Below are 19,094 nucleotides of genomic sequence, written 5' to 3' on the forward strand. Positions count from 1 at the left end.
CTTGACCTTGTTTAGTAACACAGTTGTTACTCTATCCTGTATTTGTTGTTTCCATTAATATATTATTATTTTAAAATATATATGTTTTTGTTACCTGATCTACTGTGATGATTTGAGTATACTAAATGTAGCAGTGATTCCTAAAGGACACATCCAAACCAACAGGAAGGAATGTTTCATTCTATCAGCAAGAACTTTGGTTTTTAGGAGTTTGGCAGATGGCATTATCTGAGTCAGTTTTCCAATGGGGGCAATGAAGTATCAGCTATGATGGTACAAACACAAACAAAGACACACAAACACACACAAGAGCACACACACTCACTGAGAGATAGATAGACAGATGGAGTTGGTCTCTGCTGAAATACTTTGGAGACATGGTTCTGATTTCTCCCCTTTTGGAGGGAGTATTTTCAATTGCACAAGGTGCCTTCGAAATGAACCCATGTCTGAGGAAGACATGCATGTGTACTTCACATGCCACTTTTCACATAGCAGGAAGGTCATGTAATATTTTTCATGCAGCTGTCTTTTGACTGTGAACCATCCCATGAGGTCAGCTGTGGGATTTTCAACTTGTAGCATCACAATGGGGATCCACTCTTTGGATTTGGGGATATTTCCGATTTTCTTGATTCAGATTGGAATGATATATATATTAGTTTTTGATGAAAATTCTGCATTTGATGGTAATGAATGTCGTGCATCTAGGAATCTGTAGAGTGCAGACAATGAATGGATGCCTACTGTTGTCTGGACTGGTCTGAAAAGTCCTGTAGCATCTGAGCATGTGTGAGGGCTGTACAGGTCTTGCAAAAAGTCCAGGTCAGATGATCCTGCACAAAGCTGAACTCCTAGTGGTCTCCACAACAGTGTAAGGGCCAAGGAGAAACACACTTCCACACAGAAGTTGGGAAGCTACCTTATGAAGGTGATCATAGGTACGGGATTATTAATATATCCAGGTTGGCATCTATTATTTTTTTAGCTTTTGACTTTCGCAGCTGTGGGCATCTTGACAACCATCAACTCCCTGTAAGCACAGACAACTCTATAAGAACCTGAGGATAAATTTCCCTGTGCATGTCCCCTTGTGAAACTGCTTAAGCACCGCCTGGTTTACACACAGGTGGAATTTCTAGGTCAAAGTGTACATGTTTACTTCTTTGACTAAGCACTGCCAGGTGGCTCCTCTGCATAGCTCTACCTGTGGCCAGGATTGTATTATCTAGCTTTCTAACTTTTGCATGTTGAGTAGATACATAGTGGGAGCACACTGTTTTTGTTGGTATTTTTCTTGGTATCTATTCTGATGCTTTTCACTGGGGGATTTTTTCCTGTGAAAATGGGCTTCCTCTACTTGACCTTATTTTCTTCTTTTTAAAATTTTTTCAATGTGACTTTTTAATTTTAGTTTTATTAAAGACATTGCCCCTTGCTTGCATAGTCTATATCTAAAGCACTAGTCCTTGCTCCAAGGCCCAGCTTGCTCTCAGCTGCCCCAGGAGGGGAACAGTCTTTGGCGGTAGACAAGAGACACCCCTGCAGGGGGCACAAGTGCTTTGGCCCTCTGGTGTCTTGCCAGCAGTGCTTCCCATGCTCACAGAGGGTTTCAGACACTGAGTCAATGGTCCAGGTGGTCTTTTGTTCAGTCTGATCTCAAATTGAGCTCCTCTGAGAGGTCATATTGAAGTCCTTGTGTGTACCTGATCCATCATTTTAAACAATATTCCAAGTTCACTTTTTGTGTGTACGTGGGTTCTGGGGATTGAACCCAGGGCCTTGAGCCTGTGAGGCAAGTGACCTACCTGAGCTACACCCTCAGAGACCCCTGTAAAAGTATTTCCCCTTTGCCTCGGGGTCTAAGTTGCCAAGGCTGACCTCAAACGTTCCTCTTGCCTCAGCCTCCCTGGTGGCTGGCATGACAGGCATGCACCTGGGACTGTCACACTCGAGCCTGTGATGGGAACTCATGTGCATCTGTCCAGGGCTGAGCATGGTTAGGCAGAGCTGTGCTCCAGGCTCCCTGCAGGGCTGTGGAGGCTTCTGCTGCCCAGCAGCCCTGGTGCCATGGCCAGGGCTCCTCCCAGCCGAGGGCAGGCAGCTGCCCATTGCTGTAGGCTGACCTTATTTTCTTCTTATGGCACTCGTCCGTTCTCTGGAGTATGTTGTATGGTTTGTCCATTAGGAGTCTAACAGGTCCTCTAGAACCTTCAGACAATTAGTAAAATTCCTAAACAGTAAGTGAGCACGCGCAGAAATTGGGCTAATATTTTGGGAAGAACAATGTTGGATGATATATTCATGGCTTGAATATATCATCCAACATGAAGTTATATTTTATTACTTACAAAATAATAAAATAATGAAGCAATACCATGGGCTGAGCTAAAATAGATCCTTAGGATCTTAGGCATTCTGTAATAAATCTGTGTCACTTGAAGTATAGAGTTGATCGACTCTGAGTAATGAAACAGAAGTAAAGGTATCAAAGCAAATGATCATCTGTTTCCAATTTTCTGTGATTTGGTTCAAGTGGTAAAGTGGTGATATTTCTTAATAATGGATCAAATAGGTTCATAATTGTTTTAGAGTACAATTAGATGCCTTCAAACTTTAGGCTACATGGGCACATTTGAGAATGGTTCCAGCCATTCTCTCATCCTTTGGGTCATTCCCCTCCTATGTCCTGTGAGACATTTTCTATGTGAGGCTTTAAGAAGAAGAGGAGAATATTCTGTAAAGAAAACCTTGTGATCTGTGCAGTATGAAGTTGAATGGATTCATTCAGAAATCAGAAATTCTATTGAAAGATATTTATTTGCATGAGCCAAATAAAACCTATTTTTAGGCATCCTGGTGAAGACAAGGTTTTATCTTTATGTCTCATTTTCTATGTTTTGTTGTTGTTGTTGTTGTTGTTAGAATGAAATTCATATGTTGCCAGACCATTCTATCAGATGTGTAACTAGATGCCATTTAAATTACCCACTTTTACATGGTAGACAGTTTTTAATGAACACTGCCTGTCTGCACCTTTTTTAAAAACAGGACTGGGATCAGAAGCCCAAATACCAATGGTTAGCTGGAACATACTTTTCATTTGGCCTATCTGTCAGTATTCCCTGAGGTCATCTGTGCAATCAGCTTCGTTACTCCTGCTCCCTCACTGGATTTCATAGAAACCATATGCTATGTATGAATCAGGGACACCAATCCCACAACATAGCATTCTTGGAATATCCAAAGTCCCACTTTTCACTTCGCCATGCCTGAGATCAGCAGTAATATTTATCAGCAAATGTGAGATTTTCAAAGATCCAATTCTATGTGCTCCTTTCTCATAGAGCCTTAGGCAGGGATATAGCATACATAAATATTAAGTAAAGTCCATAGTTTTTAAAATGTCATCCATTGAATAGTTGACACATGTCTGAGATACTTTTTATTTTGGAGGAGGTATTATTTAATAGGGAATTCCAACAGCTACCTAATAGTGAAATGAGAAGTCTTGCATCCATTTTATTTTGTTTCTGATGATTTTTATGAGTAAGGGTAAGATACTTCCTTGTTCTGATGCAGATGTTGCCCACTTTTGTGAATGGATGCGGGGTGTCACCTACTACTTGCATATCTGCATATTGGGCTTGACACTGCTATCGTACTTGGTAGTTGGCAAAAAGTCAATACTGAAGTTAAGCTCTTGTGTTCTAGCAGCAGAGCTGAAGATCCTTGATGTGCCACCTTCTGCAATCCATGCTGCTCTCTTCATGTTCCTTATTGACTTCCTGGTGATGAGCATCATGGTCTCCTGGTCTTGAGAATGGCCAAGCATTGCTCTGTGAATGTGGAAGATGGGCATGTGGAAGGCTCCAGGGAGGAGGGATCATTGAACATGTACTCTAATCCATGTGCCTGTTGAATGACCTGTTTTTTTATTTTTGGGTTTTAAGGGAGACACTGCCCTAAAACACTTCTGTGCAGCTGGGAATGCAGGCTTCTGCTTCACCTTGCAGGAAGCATTAACGAATCCTTTCCAGAAGACATGAGAAGAGAGAAGTGAGCCTCTGGTATCATGCAGGTTCCTTGCATTGCCCATGGGCTAGAAGAGAGAAGAGTTGCTTCATGAGACTTGATCCCCTTTTTCCTGAAAAGTTCCACACAGAGGTGAGTCCCCAGCATGTTTAGAAATCATTTCAGACACCTTTCTGGACGGAATTGAATCAGAGTCCCTGATGATGTGGAAGAGCTAAAGATGGGTTTGCTATGAATTTTCTATTTCATTCATCAGGGCCTGAGTCAAGTCAGTCATTGTGCCGTCAACACATGAGCTGCTGGTCAAATGTGAGGAAGTGGTCTTGCTTTATGAAAACACCACCCTGATTCAGTGAGCCAGAGGCAGCCTGCAGTCCCTGTTTTCCTGTAAAGGCAGATTGCTGTGGATGGCCTCTGGCCTCGTCATGCAGCCCTGCTCAGAGTAGGGGATTGAGGGACCAGGCAGATCCCTAGTTCCTTTTGACCTTTATTGCCATTGGGCCACCCCAGGGTCCTTGGAATCTACCTGGTCTTCTGGCCTGGGTCAGGGGATGTGAGGTTTGGAATCCCCCTCTGTGGCAGGATCCCAAGCCCCCCCAGCCACTTGAGGACAGGCACAGCCTTCCCTAATTGTGTTAGAGTTGGAGACTTCTCCCACCCATCCTCATCCATGCTCATCCCACATTTTGTAGCTTGACACCTGAGGACCTTTATTCATTGACTTAGTTGTTAGTGATGATGGTTACTAAGACTAAGTGACTCTTTCAAGTCACATCACTTGCATGGTAGGGCTAGAGCATGGATCTTCCTAATTGATTTCATGGGACTCTCTCATGGAAACTGTGACTGCCTCCTAAACACACACTCTACATTTGGAGTGTCAAAATTCTTGGCACTGCCTCCTTGGCAAGTGTATCTTGTCTTCTACGTGGGAATTTCAAAAATATTTTCCTTTGGTTTGTGGAGGTCATGCAGAAGGGATTTCATTTGAAATAGCCCAAACAAGAAATACCAGTTGTCTTTTTCGCACATGGATGTGTGTAGTGAACATCCCTTTCTGTGTGCTTGCATGAGTTGCTCCTTTGAATTTGTTGAAGAATGGTTGGCTGGGGAGCAAGGTAACGAGAGATGGATATCAATGCTTGTCCAGTATTCTGAAGTGAAGAATGTATTGAGGATGTGAAGGCTTTTCTAGCCAGTTCCTATGGCTCAGTCAGGGATCAGTCAGAGGATTCTGTCTGGTAGACTCTTTGGAACATATGTCAAAGTGGCCTGGTCTTACCCTGTCCAGGACTGAATGCTGAGCTTGAGTGGGAGCTTCTTATCAGTTCAAGTACTTCCATGAGTCTGTCCTCTGTTCTCTTTGTTTTTTTTTTTTTTTCAGTTTTCAGTGGACATATCTTTATTTTATTTTATTTTATATGGTGCTGAGGATCGAACCCACTGACTCGCGCATGCCAGTCGAACACGTTACCACTTGAGCCACATCCCCAGCCCCCTCTGTTCTCTTTTTTCCGAGCAGTTTCTAACAGGAAAGGAGAACAAACATTGAAAGTACAGTGATTGATTATGTATACCAATGTTATTTGAATCAACTTTGTATAATTCAAAATTAACTTTTTGCTAGTAAAATTTCATATGTTGAGGAAATAATGAAAATATTGGGGTTGGGGGATGAGGATGGGCAAATCAAATATTTTTGAGCACCAAGACCTGTTTTTTTTTTTTTTTTAACTTAAATCATAAACTGCCTGAGGACCACAGCAAGTAGATATTTCCAGAGACAGTGGGAAGGTAGTAGCACATGAGGAAGGGAAGAGCTCTCAGGATGGGAAGAGGGGGCCGCTTCAGGACTCACCGGGCAAGGCACGAGGCTGCTGGCCATGGTACATGCCTGGGCCCACTGAGTGGGGAAGATCCATGCTCTGTGTCCCTCCACCCTCCTCTGTAGCTTGTGTTGGCAGCAGATCAGGGAATTGGGGTCAGAAGTGCTCCCAGTAATATAGGCACCAGCCCCCAGAGTGTGTTCCTAGCCCTTTCCCCACCTGGCCTGACTTGGTGCTTGTGTTGATGCATGGCTGAAACCCTACAGTCATCAGAGTGTGTCTGCGGTCCAGATCCACCCTGCATGGCCAACATGCTCAGACCTTCGGCTGGGTCCTAGGCCTGCTACAACCAAACTCTGTCAACTGGGTGGCCAACAACAGAGGAAGGGCCTTCCCTCAAGCTCCAGGGGCTCAACACACAAGGTGTTGGGCGGTCTCACTGCCAAAACACCTCACAGGTTCCTAGGGGACTGTCCCCCCAACTCTCCCAGCCCTTGCCCACTCTCCTATTGCTGCCCACGATCTGTGGTTCCCATATGGGCATCCCGCCCTGGCTCCAACCTCACATAGCTGGTATCCCCAAGTCTCCCTGGTATCTGGGTCCAGACTCTCCTCTTCCTACAAGAATATCAGATATTGGATTTGGTCCCAGTTGATGCTGTGTTCCATCATGTGAGCTCTTAGCTTCATCACTGTGCAAAGACTCTTTTCCCACACAAGTTCGCACGACTTTTGGCTGGCTTAAGAATTTTCAGGCGACACTTTTCTAATGAGTACACTTTCCTTCCTTCCGATCTCCCCCCAGTGAGCATTCCTCGCACCCTTGTCCTAGTTCCTTTATGGCAGTTTCCCTCCTTATGGCTGAGAGGACCTAGTGACCCCTGGATTCACACGTTCTCCTTAATCACCAACACACTGCAGAATTCTCCAAAGGGCCATATATGCTCCTGGAAGTTGGTGTTGGAAATAGTTCTCCATCCATTAATCACTCCCTCACTCACTAATGTCCTTGTGTCCTTGAGAAAGGCTCTCCCTTTCCTGGTTTTCCTGAATAGAAATCCTCTTGCCTCTTGGGTGAATAGGGTTATGGGTTGTGCAGAGGGTGTTGGTCCACTGAGCATCTTAGAGACTGTCCTTTATGGAGCCTAATGATCCTCACTGGGGAATGAGGCCAGGGTCCTAACTGTGGTTAGTGTGAGGACACCCTGGGTTCAGAGAGGGAAAGAAGGACGAGGGAAACTCAGATGTCCCTTCATGGCCCTTGGAGTTAGAGGACTTACCCCTTTGCACCTGGGATCAGGAGACCTCATTTCCTCAAGGACACGCACACTCAGACGTTAATCTTGAGTGTGGGTTCCTTTCTGGGGTCCAGGGCTGTTGTTAGCCACCAGGAATGACAGTGCTCTCCATGCTGAGTGGAGCCATTTTTGCCAGGAAAGAGCCCGTGGTCACGCCTTGTGCAAAGCATCCCGCGCCAGGGGCTCCCATCCCTACATTCCTGTCCTGAAAGGAAACCACTCAGAGGCAAGGTGGGTCCAACCACCTCCCATGTGTTCACTCATCACTGTGTTCCAGCATCACCCCAGTTAACAGTCCTGATGGGATTGGATGTGGCTCAGAGTGTCACCCTCATGAGCTCTACCCTGCCACAGCTGCAGTTCTGCAGTGGGAGAAACTCAAAACCTCAAAACACATGCACATGAAAGAAAAGAGCAAGAGCCAGAGCCCAAACAGGCCAGGTGTGGCAAAGACAGCTGGAGTGCCTAGGTTGGGACTCAGAATTCTGTCAGTGGGGTGGCATTGCTGCTGGCACCAGCATGATAACCGAGAGCCAGCCCTGCTCATTTTGGGGAGCAGTGTGTTGGGGAAGGCAGCAGAAATTGAGAGGCAGGATTGAGTTTGGCCCTAGGAGGAGGTTGGGTAAGAGGCCAGTGTGGGTTGGAGGGCCTGGGCAGATAGAGAGAGGCCAGGGCACACCCCAAAGCCTGGAGACTGCACTGGATGTCCAGGGTTGTGAAACACCCTCCCCTCTTACTCGCAACTGAGAGCAAGGGGCATTGATGAGTTCAGTTTGTGTGCGGCTGCATCCAAGGTGGCTCGGCTAGGCACCTCTGTTTCCTTGACTCAGGAGGCTGGGAGTCCAGGCTCCACCGAGGCTCGGCTGGGAGGATCGGACTCTGAGTTTATGCCTGTGTTCCTGGTAGGATCCATGTTGGCTGAGCCTCAGTGTTTTTGTAATGAGAGGATGGGTGACCGTCATGTCTTTATCACAGGACACACTTGCTAAATGGATTTGTTTGCTCTGAGGAGGAAAGAGAGAGGGGGGAGTGGTGCTGGAGACAGGGATGCAGACAGGGGTCATGGACTTGGCATAACTCAGTCTTGGAGGTGATATCCCATCACCTGTACCCACTTCAATTCCCATGAATCCAGAGGCTGAGCCCCCTTGAGGTGAGGGGTGAACCGGTTCTGGGCAGCAGGATGCTGTGGTACCTCGGAGTCTCTGTGAGACCCCAACACTAGACACACTTGGCCCTTTTGAAATCTTAGGAGAAGCCTTGGGAAGTTGTATGGCAGAGGGGAGCAGCCTCTGCATCTCAGTCCCCTCCAACTTGCCATGGTGTAGAGAGGGAACTGCAGCCACGATGGGACGGACATTGGCCATGTCCCTGTGTGGGACACAGGCCTGATTGAGTTAGGGTGCATTCTTTGTCTCTCCCCTTCTTGTGATTGTCCCATCTGTACATTTGTGCTTTAGCCACCTGTGAGTCCCATCTCTGGTTTCAGAGAGAATAGAGGGTGTTAGGGGCCAATAGACACAATAAACCCTAGAGATTAGATGCTACCCTACTTTCCAGAAAAGACTGGGCACACCATGAGTTGCACAATGATGGGACCGGGGTCCAAAAGCGGCTGAGAGGGAAGGACTGGTTGTGAATGCATTTTTGAAGGCTCCAAGCTGGAACTCTAGTGGCACCAAGCAGGGCAGATGCTGGTGGGGATGTTTGGGTAGTTGTTGGTGAACACCTGCGCACCTGAGATGGGTAGGCATGGAGGAGAAATCAGCAGCCCATAGGGCTTTTGAAAGTGGTCTTATGTGAAAAGAGGCTCAGGTATGGGCACAGGAAATGACATCATTGCCTTGACAATGGATCAAACAGAACATGGAACCCTGGTATCCAGGCACCCACTTCACTGACCAAGCCATCCGAGCTCACTTGGTTGGAGCCACTGGAGGGAGAAGGATGTTCTCCTGTGGTTGCAGACAATGCCGAGCCTCAGGCTCCCAGGAATCTCAGGGGGGCCAACTAGCCCTTTTGTGGATACACTGGGTGAGGCTTCATCTTAGACGCCAGAGCCTCTGGCGATTGTCGCAGAGGAGCTCAAGAGTAACAGTGAGTAGCACAGGGCAGGTGAGCCCAGCAGGCCCTCTAGTCTGATCCCTGATGAATGGCCCAGGACTCCTATTCTGACTCTGTGTGTGTGTGTGTGTGTGTGTGTGTGTGTGTGTGTGTGTGTGTGTTTGTACTGATGGGAACTGTCCCATTGTGCTTTGACTCTAGTGTATTGGCACAAGTCATTTTTCTGTTTGTCACCATTTCCATTTTGAACCCACCATTCTTGGTCCCAACCCAGGGTGAAAATGATCAGAACACGGAGGAGCCCTTCAGGGTTCAGAGCCTTGAACCTTACAGGCAGGACCAGCTTAGGAATGAGCTCCTGCCTGTCATTTGTGGGAGGAACCTACAGTTCAGCAGCAACATGGGGTTAATCTCCTGGGATTTCATCCCCACCCAGCAGGTGCTGGATCTCTTGTTCCCAAGGTAAGCACCAGACCACCAAGCCCAAGTGTGTAGCCCCCTCATGCCTCTGTCTTGGGGCTGCCATGTGCCTCTCAGGGACCCAAAGTTTTGTGATACCTAATGAGATAGAGGACCACACTCATAGTGGAATGTCAGCCCCGAATGGGAGGAGTCCTGGAGGTGCCTGCCACAGCCTTGCAAGGGCAGTGAACTTCCCCTCTCAGGCAGAGAAACCATCCTGACTCCAGCTGATCCACAGAGGTCCATGGAGCAGTCCCCACACACTGGGCACCACAGCTCAATGGTGTGCACTGAGCTCATTCCCAGGTGGACTCAGTGAGGCCAGGTGGTCTTTCTGGTGTGATGTTGGCTTTGTGAAGAACGTAGATCTGTGCCAGAGGCGTCTCAAAACTCGGGCCTTGGGAAAAGCACTTTTGGGTTAATAAAGACATGTTAGTTTCCATAGTGGGACAGAGCGTCCTAGCTGGGACATAGCTGGACAGGGGCTTTGGACATGGCAGCTCCCACACCCAGAGATATGTGGGAATCAGCAGTTTGGGCTCATTCACTGGTGAACATGGAGAAAGCACCCACTGTGTGAAGACACGTTTCCAGTCACGTTTCATAATTCAGTGAAAAATGGGGTGCAAATGATTGCCATTGTGTCCCTTTTCATGGGGTCAGCCTAAACCGCAGGTGCCATGAGTACATATCCTCCATGGGACTGCATCCCTGACTCCATGAGGCATAACTGCACGTTGTCCTCTTCGGTGACTATGGTGGACCCTTGGACCAACTTCAACATGGAATGGGCTTGGGGTCAAGAGGGTGGGCTCCTGTTTCCAGAATAGGGACCTGCAAGGTGATTTGACTTGGGAAGGCTGAGGAAAGACTGCTCTGCCCAATTCAGTTTTCTGCCTGCAGTGTAAGGTGTGGGGCTTCAACAGTAGGAGGGGTAAGGCGGGGAGTTGTAGGTGGAGTCAGGGTCCTCTGGGGAAGGCCCTGGGATAATGGATCCCCCCACACCACACCTCCCTGTCCTCCCCCAGGGCCACAGAGATGTGGTCTGCACTCATGAGAAAAGAGAGGTCCACCGCTACTCAGGGGAACTCAGTGAGAGCTCACAGAGAATGAGGTAGCATTGCAGCCCACGCCAGGGGAGGAGGTGTCTCTTGAGCCCCGAGAAGAGTGGGCAGGAGGACAGACACTCCCAGAAGGTGCATTCCAGGTTGGAGAGCATGTAGCCAAGAGGAAGAAGAGTGTCAGGCCTGCCCAGAGGAGGGGAGAGCTGGTCAAACCATGGATCTAGCGCTCCTTCGTTGAAGGTTCTTTGCCTGTAGCGACCTGTCCTGACCCTGCCTGTACAGCCACTGTGTCTTGCCTGAGGTGGACTGGTGTGTTCAGAACCAGGGACGGTTCAGGAGGGTAGGGTCAGAGGTTTGCTCTGGAGGCCGTGGCGAAGGCAAGGCCAGGGTTTTGCTGACTCCACACCTGCCTCCCCACAGTGCCTCATCTTCCTTCCTGGGGACCTGGGTGAACTTCTACTCCGAGGCTTCCCATCAGCCTCCAGGCTCTCTGAGTCTGCAGCAGCTGCTGCCGTACATGTGGCTCCTCCTGAGTGGCTTTAACCTGGAGCACCAAGCACACCACCTGCTGGCCCAGGTTGAAGATGGCAGATCAAGCCAGGCAGAGCCTGAGAGCCAGGCGGACCGGGGTGAGTACCTAAGTACCTCAACACACCTCCAAACCATACCCCTCCAATTAGTGTAGCCCTGTATGAGTAGATGAGTCCACTGTCAAGGTGGAGGCACCCACCATCAAGTGCTTTTCCCCAAACCCACCTGTGATCATTGCTGCAGTGGGGAGAAAACCTTCAACACATGAGTCTTTGGGGACCAATCCAGATACAAAGTCTAGCTGTTTCTCTTTGATGGGTCCAACGTGAACTAAGAGGTACTGGGGTACAAGGGGCTATTTCCTTGAAAGGTGTTCCTGTAGTGGACCTCCTGTGCATAGAGGGTCCTCAGGGATTAATCAGTGGGGAGTGTTTGGTGGAACAGAAGCTGGATTCGGGGGCTCTCAGGTCTGTGTGTGAGACCTGAGCTGGCAGAGGCTCTCAGTTGTGGGGGATGTTGGGTAGTGTATTCCTTGAGTGTCACCTACCACGCCTCTGCCCCTGCCTTTCCAGAGCTGAGGGTCCCTGCTGATGCGAAAGTATATCACGGCCTGATTGGAGGAGTGCATTACGACTTTCTTCTTCGAGAAACAGATGCCAGCAAGTCGTTGAAGGTCAAACCAAAGGAGGTAAACAGCCACCTTCTTCAGTCTTTACTCCTGGTGCCACTCCACATCCTCCAAGGGGACAAGAACCTCAGGTTCTGGATGGATGTTGTAGAATGCCCACAGAGCCAACTGCCAGGCTGGGTGGGGTGCAGTTGCTGGGCTTTGCTGATGTTGTCATCCCCCACAGTTCTTGGAACCTTCTGTGGCAGTGGCATCCAGGACCCCAGCAGCTGTGAGCAGCAGCTCTGCAGTGGCTGCAGGATCATTGCCCCAGGCCACCCAAAGCAATGAGTGCTGCATGAGAAAAGTCACCAGTAGCAGCTCCTCACTGCTTCACTCCAGCGAGCAGGTGGAAGACAGCCGCGTTGTTCACGTCCTCCTAGAGGGACAGAGCCTGAGGGAGACAAAGCGCATCCCGGTAAGCCCGACAGCAGGGCTGCCTCCTGGGTGTCCACACAGTGGAAGGCAGGAGACACAGCCAACCCCAGGGCTATGGTGGGAAATAGAGAAGAGAGAGGTCCGTCTTAAGGGCTTGACCTGAGGAGGGAGAGCATCAGCTATGTCCAGCTTCCGTGGTGAGTGGGCCTGTGTATTGTGGGTTTTGCAGGCCAGAAGTGCAGACGGAAGTGCTGTGGACAGATGAAGGCAGAGATATGTCCAGGGTGCAGGCTGCAGTGCCTAGAACTTGGTATTCTCAATGAGTGAAGTTGGAGCAGAGGAGGTGGCAGTGACTTGTCACATGTGTAGGAGGGGATGTGTTCCTGGTGGCAGGGAAGAGAACCTCCTTAGCATGACTAGGTGTAGGAATTTGGGGTCGGGATCACCTGGGGGGTCATGCCAAAGCTTCGGAATGTTAGGCTTTGCATGTATGTAAATGCGGAGCTAAAGGGGTTCTTGGCAGAATTTCTATGGATGTGCAGTAGACACGCTAATGCTGCAGGTGTCCAGCTGCAGAGGAGACATGTTCAGTGACTGCCAGTGCTGAGTCAAGTACATCATTACAACCAGACCCGCACCGAGCTTCCAGAGGCCAGGGCCTCTCAAAGCTATCATGAAGCACTCAAGTGCACACTCTTGTATCTGAGTCTGTTTTGTGTCGTGGCAGTCAGGACCCAAATTTTCAGTGCATCTGCCTCTTCCACCCACAAAGGCAGCCTGCATCCCAGATCACACTTGGTGCGCAGATCCCTGGCCCATTGCTCTCATCTCAGTGAGATGAGAGTGTGTCTGTGCATAGGCAGTTTGGTCCTTTGACATGAGTGGAATGTGGCTCCCCAGGGGGAGGGGAGATGGCAGGTACAGGCAGATATTTGTACCAGGATTGTTCTAGTAGCACATTGCAAGAACCCAGGTGGTATATGGAGGACACACTCAGGTAGCAGGATAACAAGATTGTGCCCTTGTATATGTAGCTGAGATTTCTCCTGAATGTTTGACCACAGTCTTCTGGGTAGCTCTTCTAAAAGCCATTCTCTGATGACATTTGTCCCACCCTGATCCAGGTGACCTTTCAGGAGACGGTGACAAGCCTCATCCGCAGGGCCTTGGACCAAAATTTGTTGCAGCATGAGGATGTGGACAACTTTGAGCTGCTGTATATGATGTCTGAGGATGAGAGTAAGTAGGACAATCAGACAGTGGGGAGACATGATCCACAGTGGGCTCAGGATAACTGACAGCCAAGAGAAAGTGGGCCTTGGCCCCAAAATACCAAAGTGTGATGGGCCTGGCGGAGACTCTCAGGGGTTGTGGGTGTTTTGTGGCATAATCCTTGAGTGCCACCTAACAATTCTCTCCACTTCGCTCTGCAGAAATCAAGGTCTCTGACCACTCACTCGTGTGTCTGTCCATGAATCTGGGAGTACAATATTTCATCGTGAGGAAACGCCCCCAGGTCAAGGGAAAGGAGGTAAACACCTACCTTATTCAAGCTGTGCATGTGCTGCCATTCCACTCCGACCTGAGGAAATAAGAAGCCTCAGCACCTGGACATATTTGCTGGAAGCCCATAGAGCCAACTGACAGTCTGGGGTGGCTTTCTGTTTCTGGGTTTGCTGATGTTCCATCCCCCACAGTTCTCAGAATCAACCTGCAAGTCCTCCAGGCCGCTTTCCCACAAGCAGGTGGGAGACACCTGCTTAATTCGTGTCCACTTAGAAACACAAAGTCCAGAGATGGCCAAGAGTGTTCTGGTAAGCCTGGGAGCAGGGGTGTCCCGTGGTGCTTACACCTGGGTGGGGAGCAGACACTGGTCCAATACCATGGACTACTCATGCCCTCTTGAATTTGGAGCTTCTGGATGATCAGGAGGATAGATGGGAATCAAGAAGGGAGAGGTCAGTGTGAAGGGCTGGAGCTGAGATGAGCGAGTGCAGCAGCTTGTCCACTGCCATGTCTGAGGGAGTCTGTGTGTCAGGTGGCAGCATGCAGTCCAGAAGGGCAGGGACAGGTATGGGTGACAGATGAGAATAGGACAGGAACTAGGTTGCAGGTTCCCTTGTATGGGATGCTGACGTCTATGGAGGAGGACAGCAGTGTGAGGTTCTCCGTGTTCCTTGAACAAGGAGCTGAGAGAGTCTCTCTGCAGAGTCGATATGGATGTGGAGCAAGCACACTAAATGTCCAGGTAACCCAATGACCACCCTTGCCGGATGAGGTGCCCTCCTACATCCCAGCCAGCACTGAGCCTCTGGAGGCCAGGAGCTCTCGTGGCTATCTTTCAGCACTCCTGTGTGTGGTCATGTTCCTGGGTCTGTTTTTGGCCCTGGCAATCCAGACCAAAGCCTCTAGGTTTTGTGCCTAGGCCATTCCCAATGCCGCCTGCATCCTCGGGCATACCTGGGATCTTGGAGGCTATTGTCCCATTCCTCCCAACTTGTGGGATGAGATTGCATCTGTATGCAGGTAGTGGGGTCCTTTCACTCCGAGAGGAGTGCAGCTCCACAAAGAGCAATGGCAGGCCCAGGAAGTCCTATGTACAAGGATTGGGCTAGTAGCCTGTGGGAAGAGCCCACACGATGAGCAGGAGGTCAGCCTCAGGTAGTAGGGTCATGGGTGTTGCACTTGTATTTAGAGCGGAGGTGCCTCCAGAATGCCCCTGCCCACTGTCCTTGAGTAGTCACTTCAAGGCCCATTTCCTGAAGGCCTGTCTCCCATGCTGCTCCAGGTGACCTGCCAGGATAGGGCTCCTGTTGTCATCCGCAGCGCCCTGGACCTACACTTCCTTACTGAGGAGAATCCAGAGGATTATGAGCTGGGCCAAATCATCTCTCGCCGTCAGAGTAAGTGAGACAATCAGATAGCAGAGAGCAAGGGTCAGGATGTGGACTCAGGTCAACTCTTAGCAACAAAGAGTAGTCTCTGACCCCCAAGAACACTCCAACAGGTGTGTTGGGTTCGTGCACAAAGCCAACTGCACTTCTGCTGGTGGAAGGTCTTGAGGTCCAATAGTATACCCCAGTGGATATTGCGGCTCCCCACCAGGTGCCCTCCCCTGGACATGAACAGGCATCCAAAGCTGACATCTTTGAGGAGTGAGGAGGAAAGCCTCTCTCCAGGAGCAGTATGTTTTCATGGTCTGGGATAGGAGTGGTTTCAAAGGAACATGGGAATGCATGGGCTAAAGAGGGAACTGGCATTTTGTGGACTGAAGCAGTACTATTGAAAGCCTTCTGTGTGACCAAAAAACCACTGCCTGGGCAGAGCATTGCCAGGATTCTAGCAAGCAGTAACAGGATGAAATTGGGAAGAAAACACAGCCTGGGAGACAGCCTGAATCATCTGTTTTTGCATAAATTCCATGGTCTTACGCACCTGAGTCCACTAGGCAAGGAGTGATCACAATAGCCAGGTTGTGATCCCTAACTAAAGTCAGATGAGGGCTTCCTGAGCACTTAGCCACAGAGCTCATCTGATAATAATGCCAGCGCTTTTTTGTTGGTTGGTTGGTTGGTTTTTGTGAGCCAAACACCACAGCAGCCATTATCCCAGCCTATGTACCCTGAAGACCACCATCCCTATGAGTTCTAGGATCACTTGTCTCCTATCTTAACCTACTGTTAGGTTAGTAGAGTCTATGGAAGAGGAAGTCTGCCTGGGGCCTTGGTAGCCTAAGAAATTCATAGCAGAGATCTCCACATCCAACCCAGAAGGGATGGAGAACAGGCTCTAGGTTAGAGGAGGGCGACAGGAAACACATGTTCAGAGGAAGGAGAAGCGGCTGTTGTATTCCCCCACTCGGGGTCATGGCACCACTGGGCCATACACCATGTTGGAGGGAAGCAGTCCCTTTGCTGGTCTTTGGAACCATTGTTCTCAGTAGGGCAGTATTTGGAATGTGGCCTCCATTCTCAGAAGCCTGGTTCACATGGAGGCGGGCTCCACCAACGCAGAAGCATGGCTCTAACGTGGTATCCGTGCTGGTCAGCCTGTCCTCACTGTGGCCATACTTGAGGAAAATAACTCAGAGGAGGAATCCTAGGCCTTTTCTCTGGGTTTCATAGCTTTCTCTTTGGTTGTGCACTGAGGCTGTCCATAAAGCTCTAGTGTGTGGCAGTGGAGAGCTCCTCAGCCCTTGCCACAAAGGCATAGACTGGGAGAGAGAGAACGAGGCTGGCAGAGAGGGAGAGAGAGAAAGATGGAGAGGGAGGACCTCTACTTGGAGAATGAGGATTCAGTGGAGCCAACAGGAACAAGGTACTGTTGCCCAGGGCACAACCCTGTTTAGGTCTTCCTCCAACCATGCTCAACCTTTCTTCCAGTCCCTCCCACCCCCCAGTAGTGTATTCATCTTGAATGAGAATTTCATGTTGACATCAGAGCACTCACCATCCAATGCTTCCCTCCAAACCCACCTATGAAGATGGCTCACGTGGGGACTGAATCTTCGGCACAGGAGCCTTTTGTGGGAGATTTCAGATGCCAACCCTAGTGGTGTGCTTTGGCAGATGCAAGAGGACCTGAGATATTCTGGAGTCCAAAGCCTTTGGTAGGAACAGACATTAGGTCTGTTGAAGTGCTCTGCCTAGTTCTTCCTCAGGGAGGACTGTGGAGGCTGTCTTTGTTGGTATTGGTGCTGAATTGGAGAGCTCTCAGGTGTGTGGCTCTGGCCTTTTCTGGCACAGGCTCTCAGATGTTGGCGTGTCCTAGGGAGCACCTCCTGAGTGCCACCTTCTTTTTGTACACCCCTCTCTCCCCAGAGCTGAGGATTCCAGCAGAGGCCAACGTATTTTATGCCAAGAATCCTCACAAAAAATCCAACTTTGTGCTGAGGAAAAGGAGCCTCTCCCAAAAGAATGATGGGTGGATCCAGCCTCAACCTCCCTCTCGTCCTGGAAAGAAGGCTCCAGCCCTCCTGAGGATGCTTGCAAAACCATTCTGCTGCTGTGTGCCTGGGCGGGGCTGAGGCAGCCCAGGAATATTTACATTGATTACTATTTTCTTCAAAGTTTGAATCTATAGTTTGCCATTGTCCTTGACCTTGTTTAGTAACACAGTTGTTACTCTATCCTGTATTTGTTGTTTCCATTAATATATTATTATTTTAAAATATATATGTTTTTGTTACCTGATCTACTGTGATGATTTGAGTATACTAAATGTAGCAGTGATTCCTAAAGGACACATCCAAACCAACAGGAAGGAATGTTTCATTCTATCAGCAAGAACTTTGGTTTTTAGGAGTTTGGCAGATGGCATTATCTGAGTCAGTTTTCCAATGGGGGCAATGAAGTATCAGCTATGATGGTACAAACACAAACAAAGACACACAAACACACACAAGAGCACACACACTCACTGAGAGATAGATAGACAGATGGAGTTGGTCTCTGCTGAAATACTTTGGAGACATGGTTCTGATTTCTCCCCTTTTGGAGGGAGTATTTTCAATTGCACAAGGTGCCTTCGAAATGAACCCATGTCTGAGGAAGACATGCATGTGTACTTCACATGCCACTTTTCACATAGCAGGAAGGTCATGTAATATTTTTCATGCAGCTGTCTTTTGACTGTGAACCATCCCATGAGGTCAGCTGTGGGATTTTCAACTTGTAGCATCACAATGGGGATCCACTCTTTGGATTTGGGGATATTTCCGATTTTCTTGATTCAGATTGGAATGATATATATATTAGTTTTTGATGAAAATTCTGCATTTGATGGTAATGAATGTCGTGCATCTAGGAATCTGTAGAGTGCAGACAATGAATGGATGCCTACTGTTGTCTGGACTGGTCTGAAAAGTCCTGTAGCATCTGAGCATGTGTGAGGGCTGTACAGGTCTTGCAAAAAGTCCAGGTCAGATGATCCTGCACAAAGCTGAACTCCTAGTGGTCTCCACAACAGTGTAAGGGCCAAGGAGAAACACACTTCCACACAGAAGTTGGGAAGCTACCTTATGAAGGTGATCATAGGTACGGGATTATTAATATATCCAGGTTGGCATCTATTATTTTTTTAGCTTTTGACTTTCGCAGCTGTGGGCATCTTGACAACCATCAACTCCCTGTAAGCACAGACAACTCTATAAGAACCTGAGGATAAATTTCCCTGTGCATGTCCCCTTGTGAAACTGCTTAAGCACCGCCTGGTTTACACACAGGTGGAATTTCTAGGTCAAAGTGTACATGTTTACTTCTTTGACTAAGCACTGCCAGGTGGCTCCTCTGCATAGCTCTACCTGTGGCCAGGATTGTATTATCTAGCTTTCTAACTTTTGCATGTTGAGTAGATACATAGTGGGAGCACACTGTTTTTGTTGGTATTTTTCTTGGTATCTATTCTGATGCTTTTCACTGGGGGATTTTTTCCTGTGAAAATGGGCTTCCTCTACTTGACCTTATTTTCTTCTTTTTAAAATTTTTTCAATGTGACTTTTTAATTTTAGTTTTATTAAAGACATTGCCCCTTGCTTGCATAGTCTATATCTAAAGCACTAGTCCTTGCTCCAAGGCCCAGCTTGCTCTCAGCTGCCCCAGGAGGGGAACAGTCTTTGGCGGTAGACAAGAGACACCCCTGCAGGGGGCACAAGTGCTTTGGCCCTCTGGTGTCTTGCCAGCAGTGCTTCCCATGCTCACAGAGGGTTTCAGACACTGAGTCAATGGTCCAGGTGGTCTTTTGTTCAGTCTGATCTCAAATTGAGCTCCTC

At 48.7% G+C, this 19,094-nt stretch overlaps 1 protein-coding gene across 1 annotated transcript; it reads left to right on the plus strand.

Moving 5' to 3' along the window:
• Positions 1 to 13,793: 13,793 nt before the first annotated feature.
• LOC144249562 (ral guanine nucleotide dissociation stimulator-like) lies at positions 13,794 to 17,419 on the plus strand. Its single transcript, XM_077791675.1, has 4 exons — positions 13,794 to 13,856; positions 14,023 to 14,139; positions 15,114 to 15,228; positions 17,146 to 17,419. The coding sequence occupies exons 1-4, from the start codon at positions 13,797 to 13,799 to the stop codon at positions 17,349 to 17,351; spliced, it is 498 nt and encodes a 165-aa protein (XP_077647801.1). The 5' UTR covers positions 13,794 to 13,796; the 3' UTR covers positions 17,352 to 17,419.
• The last annotated feature ends 1,675 nt before the right edge of the window (positions 17,420 to 19,094 follow it).

The sequence above is a fragment of the Urocitellus parryii genome, chromosome 12 (assembly GCF_045843805.1).
Source record: "Urocitellus parryii isolate mUroPar1 chromosome 12, mUroPar1.hap1, whole genome shotgun sequence".
In the NCBI taxonomy this organism is placed as follows: domain Eukaryota; kingdom Metazoa; phylum Chordata; class Mammalia; order Rodentia; family Sciuridae; genus Urocitellus; species Urocitellus parryii.

What these genes read in the sequence shown, in the direction of transcription:
- LOC144249562 (XM_077791675.1), top strand. Translation starts at nt 13,797, where the DNA reads ATGAATCTGGGAGTACAATATTTCATCGTGAGGAAACGCCCCCAGGTC. An exon ending in CCCAGGTCAAGGGAAAGGAG is followed by an intron (nt 13,857 to 14,022) that starts GTAAACACCTAC and finishes CATCCCCCACAG; the next exon opens with TTCTCAGAATCAACCTGCAA. An exon ending in AATCATCTCTCGCCGTCAGA is followed by an intron (nt 15,229 to 17,145) that starts GTAAGTGAGACA and finishes CTCTCTCCCCAG; the next exon opens with AGCTGAGGATTCCAGCAGAG.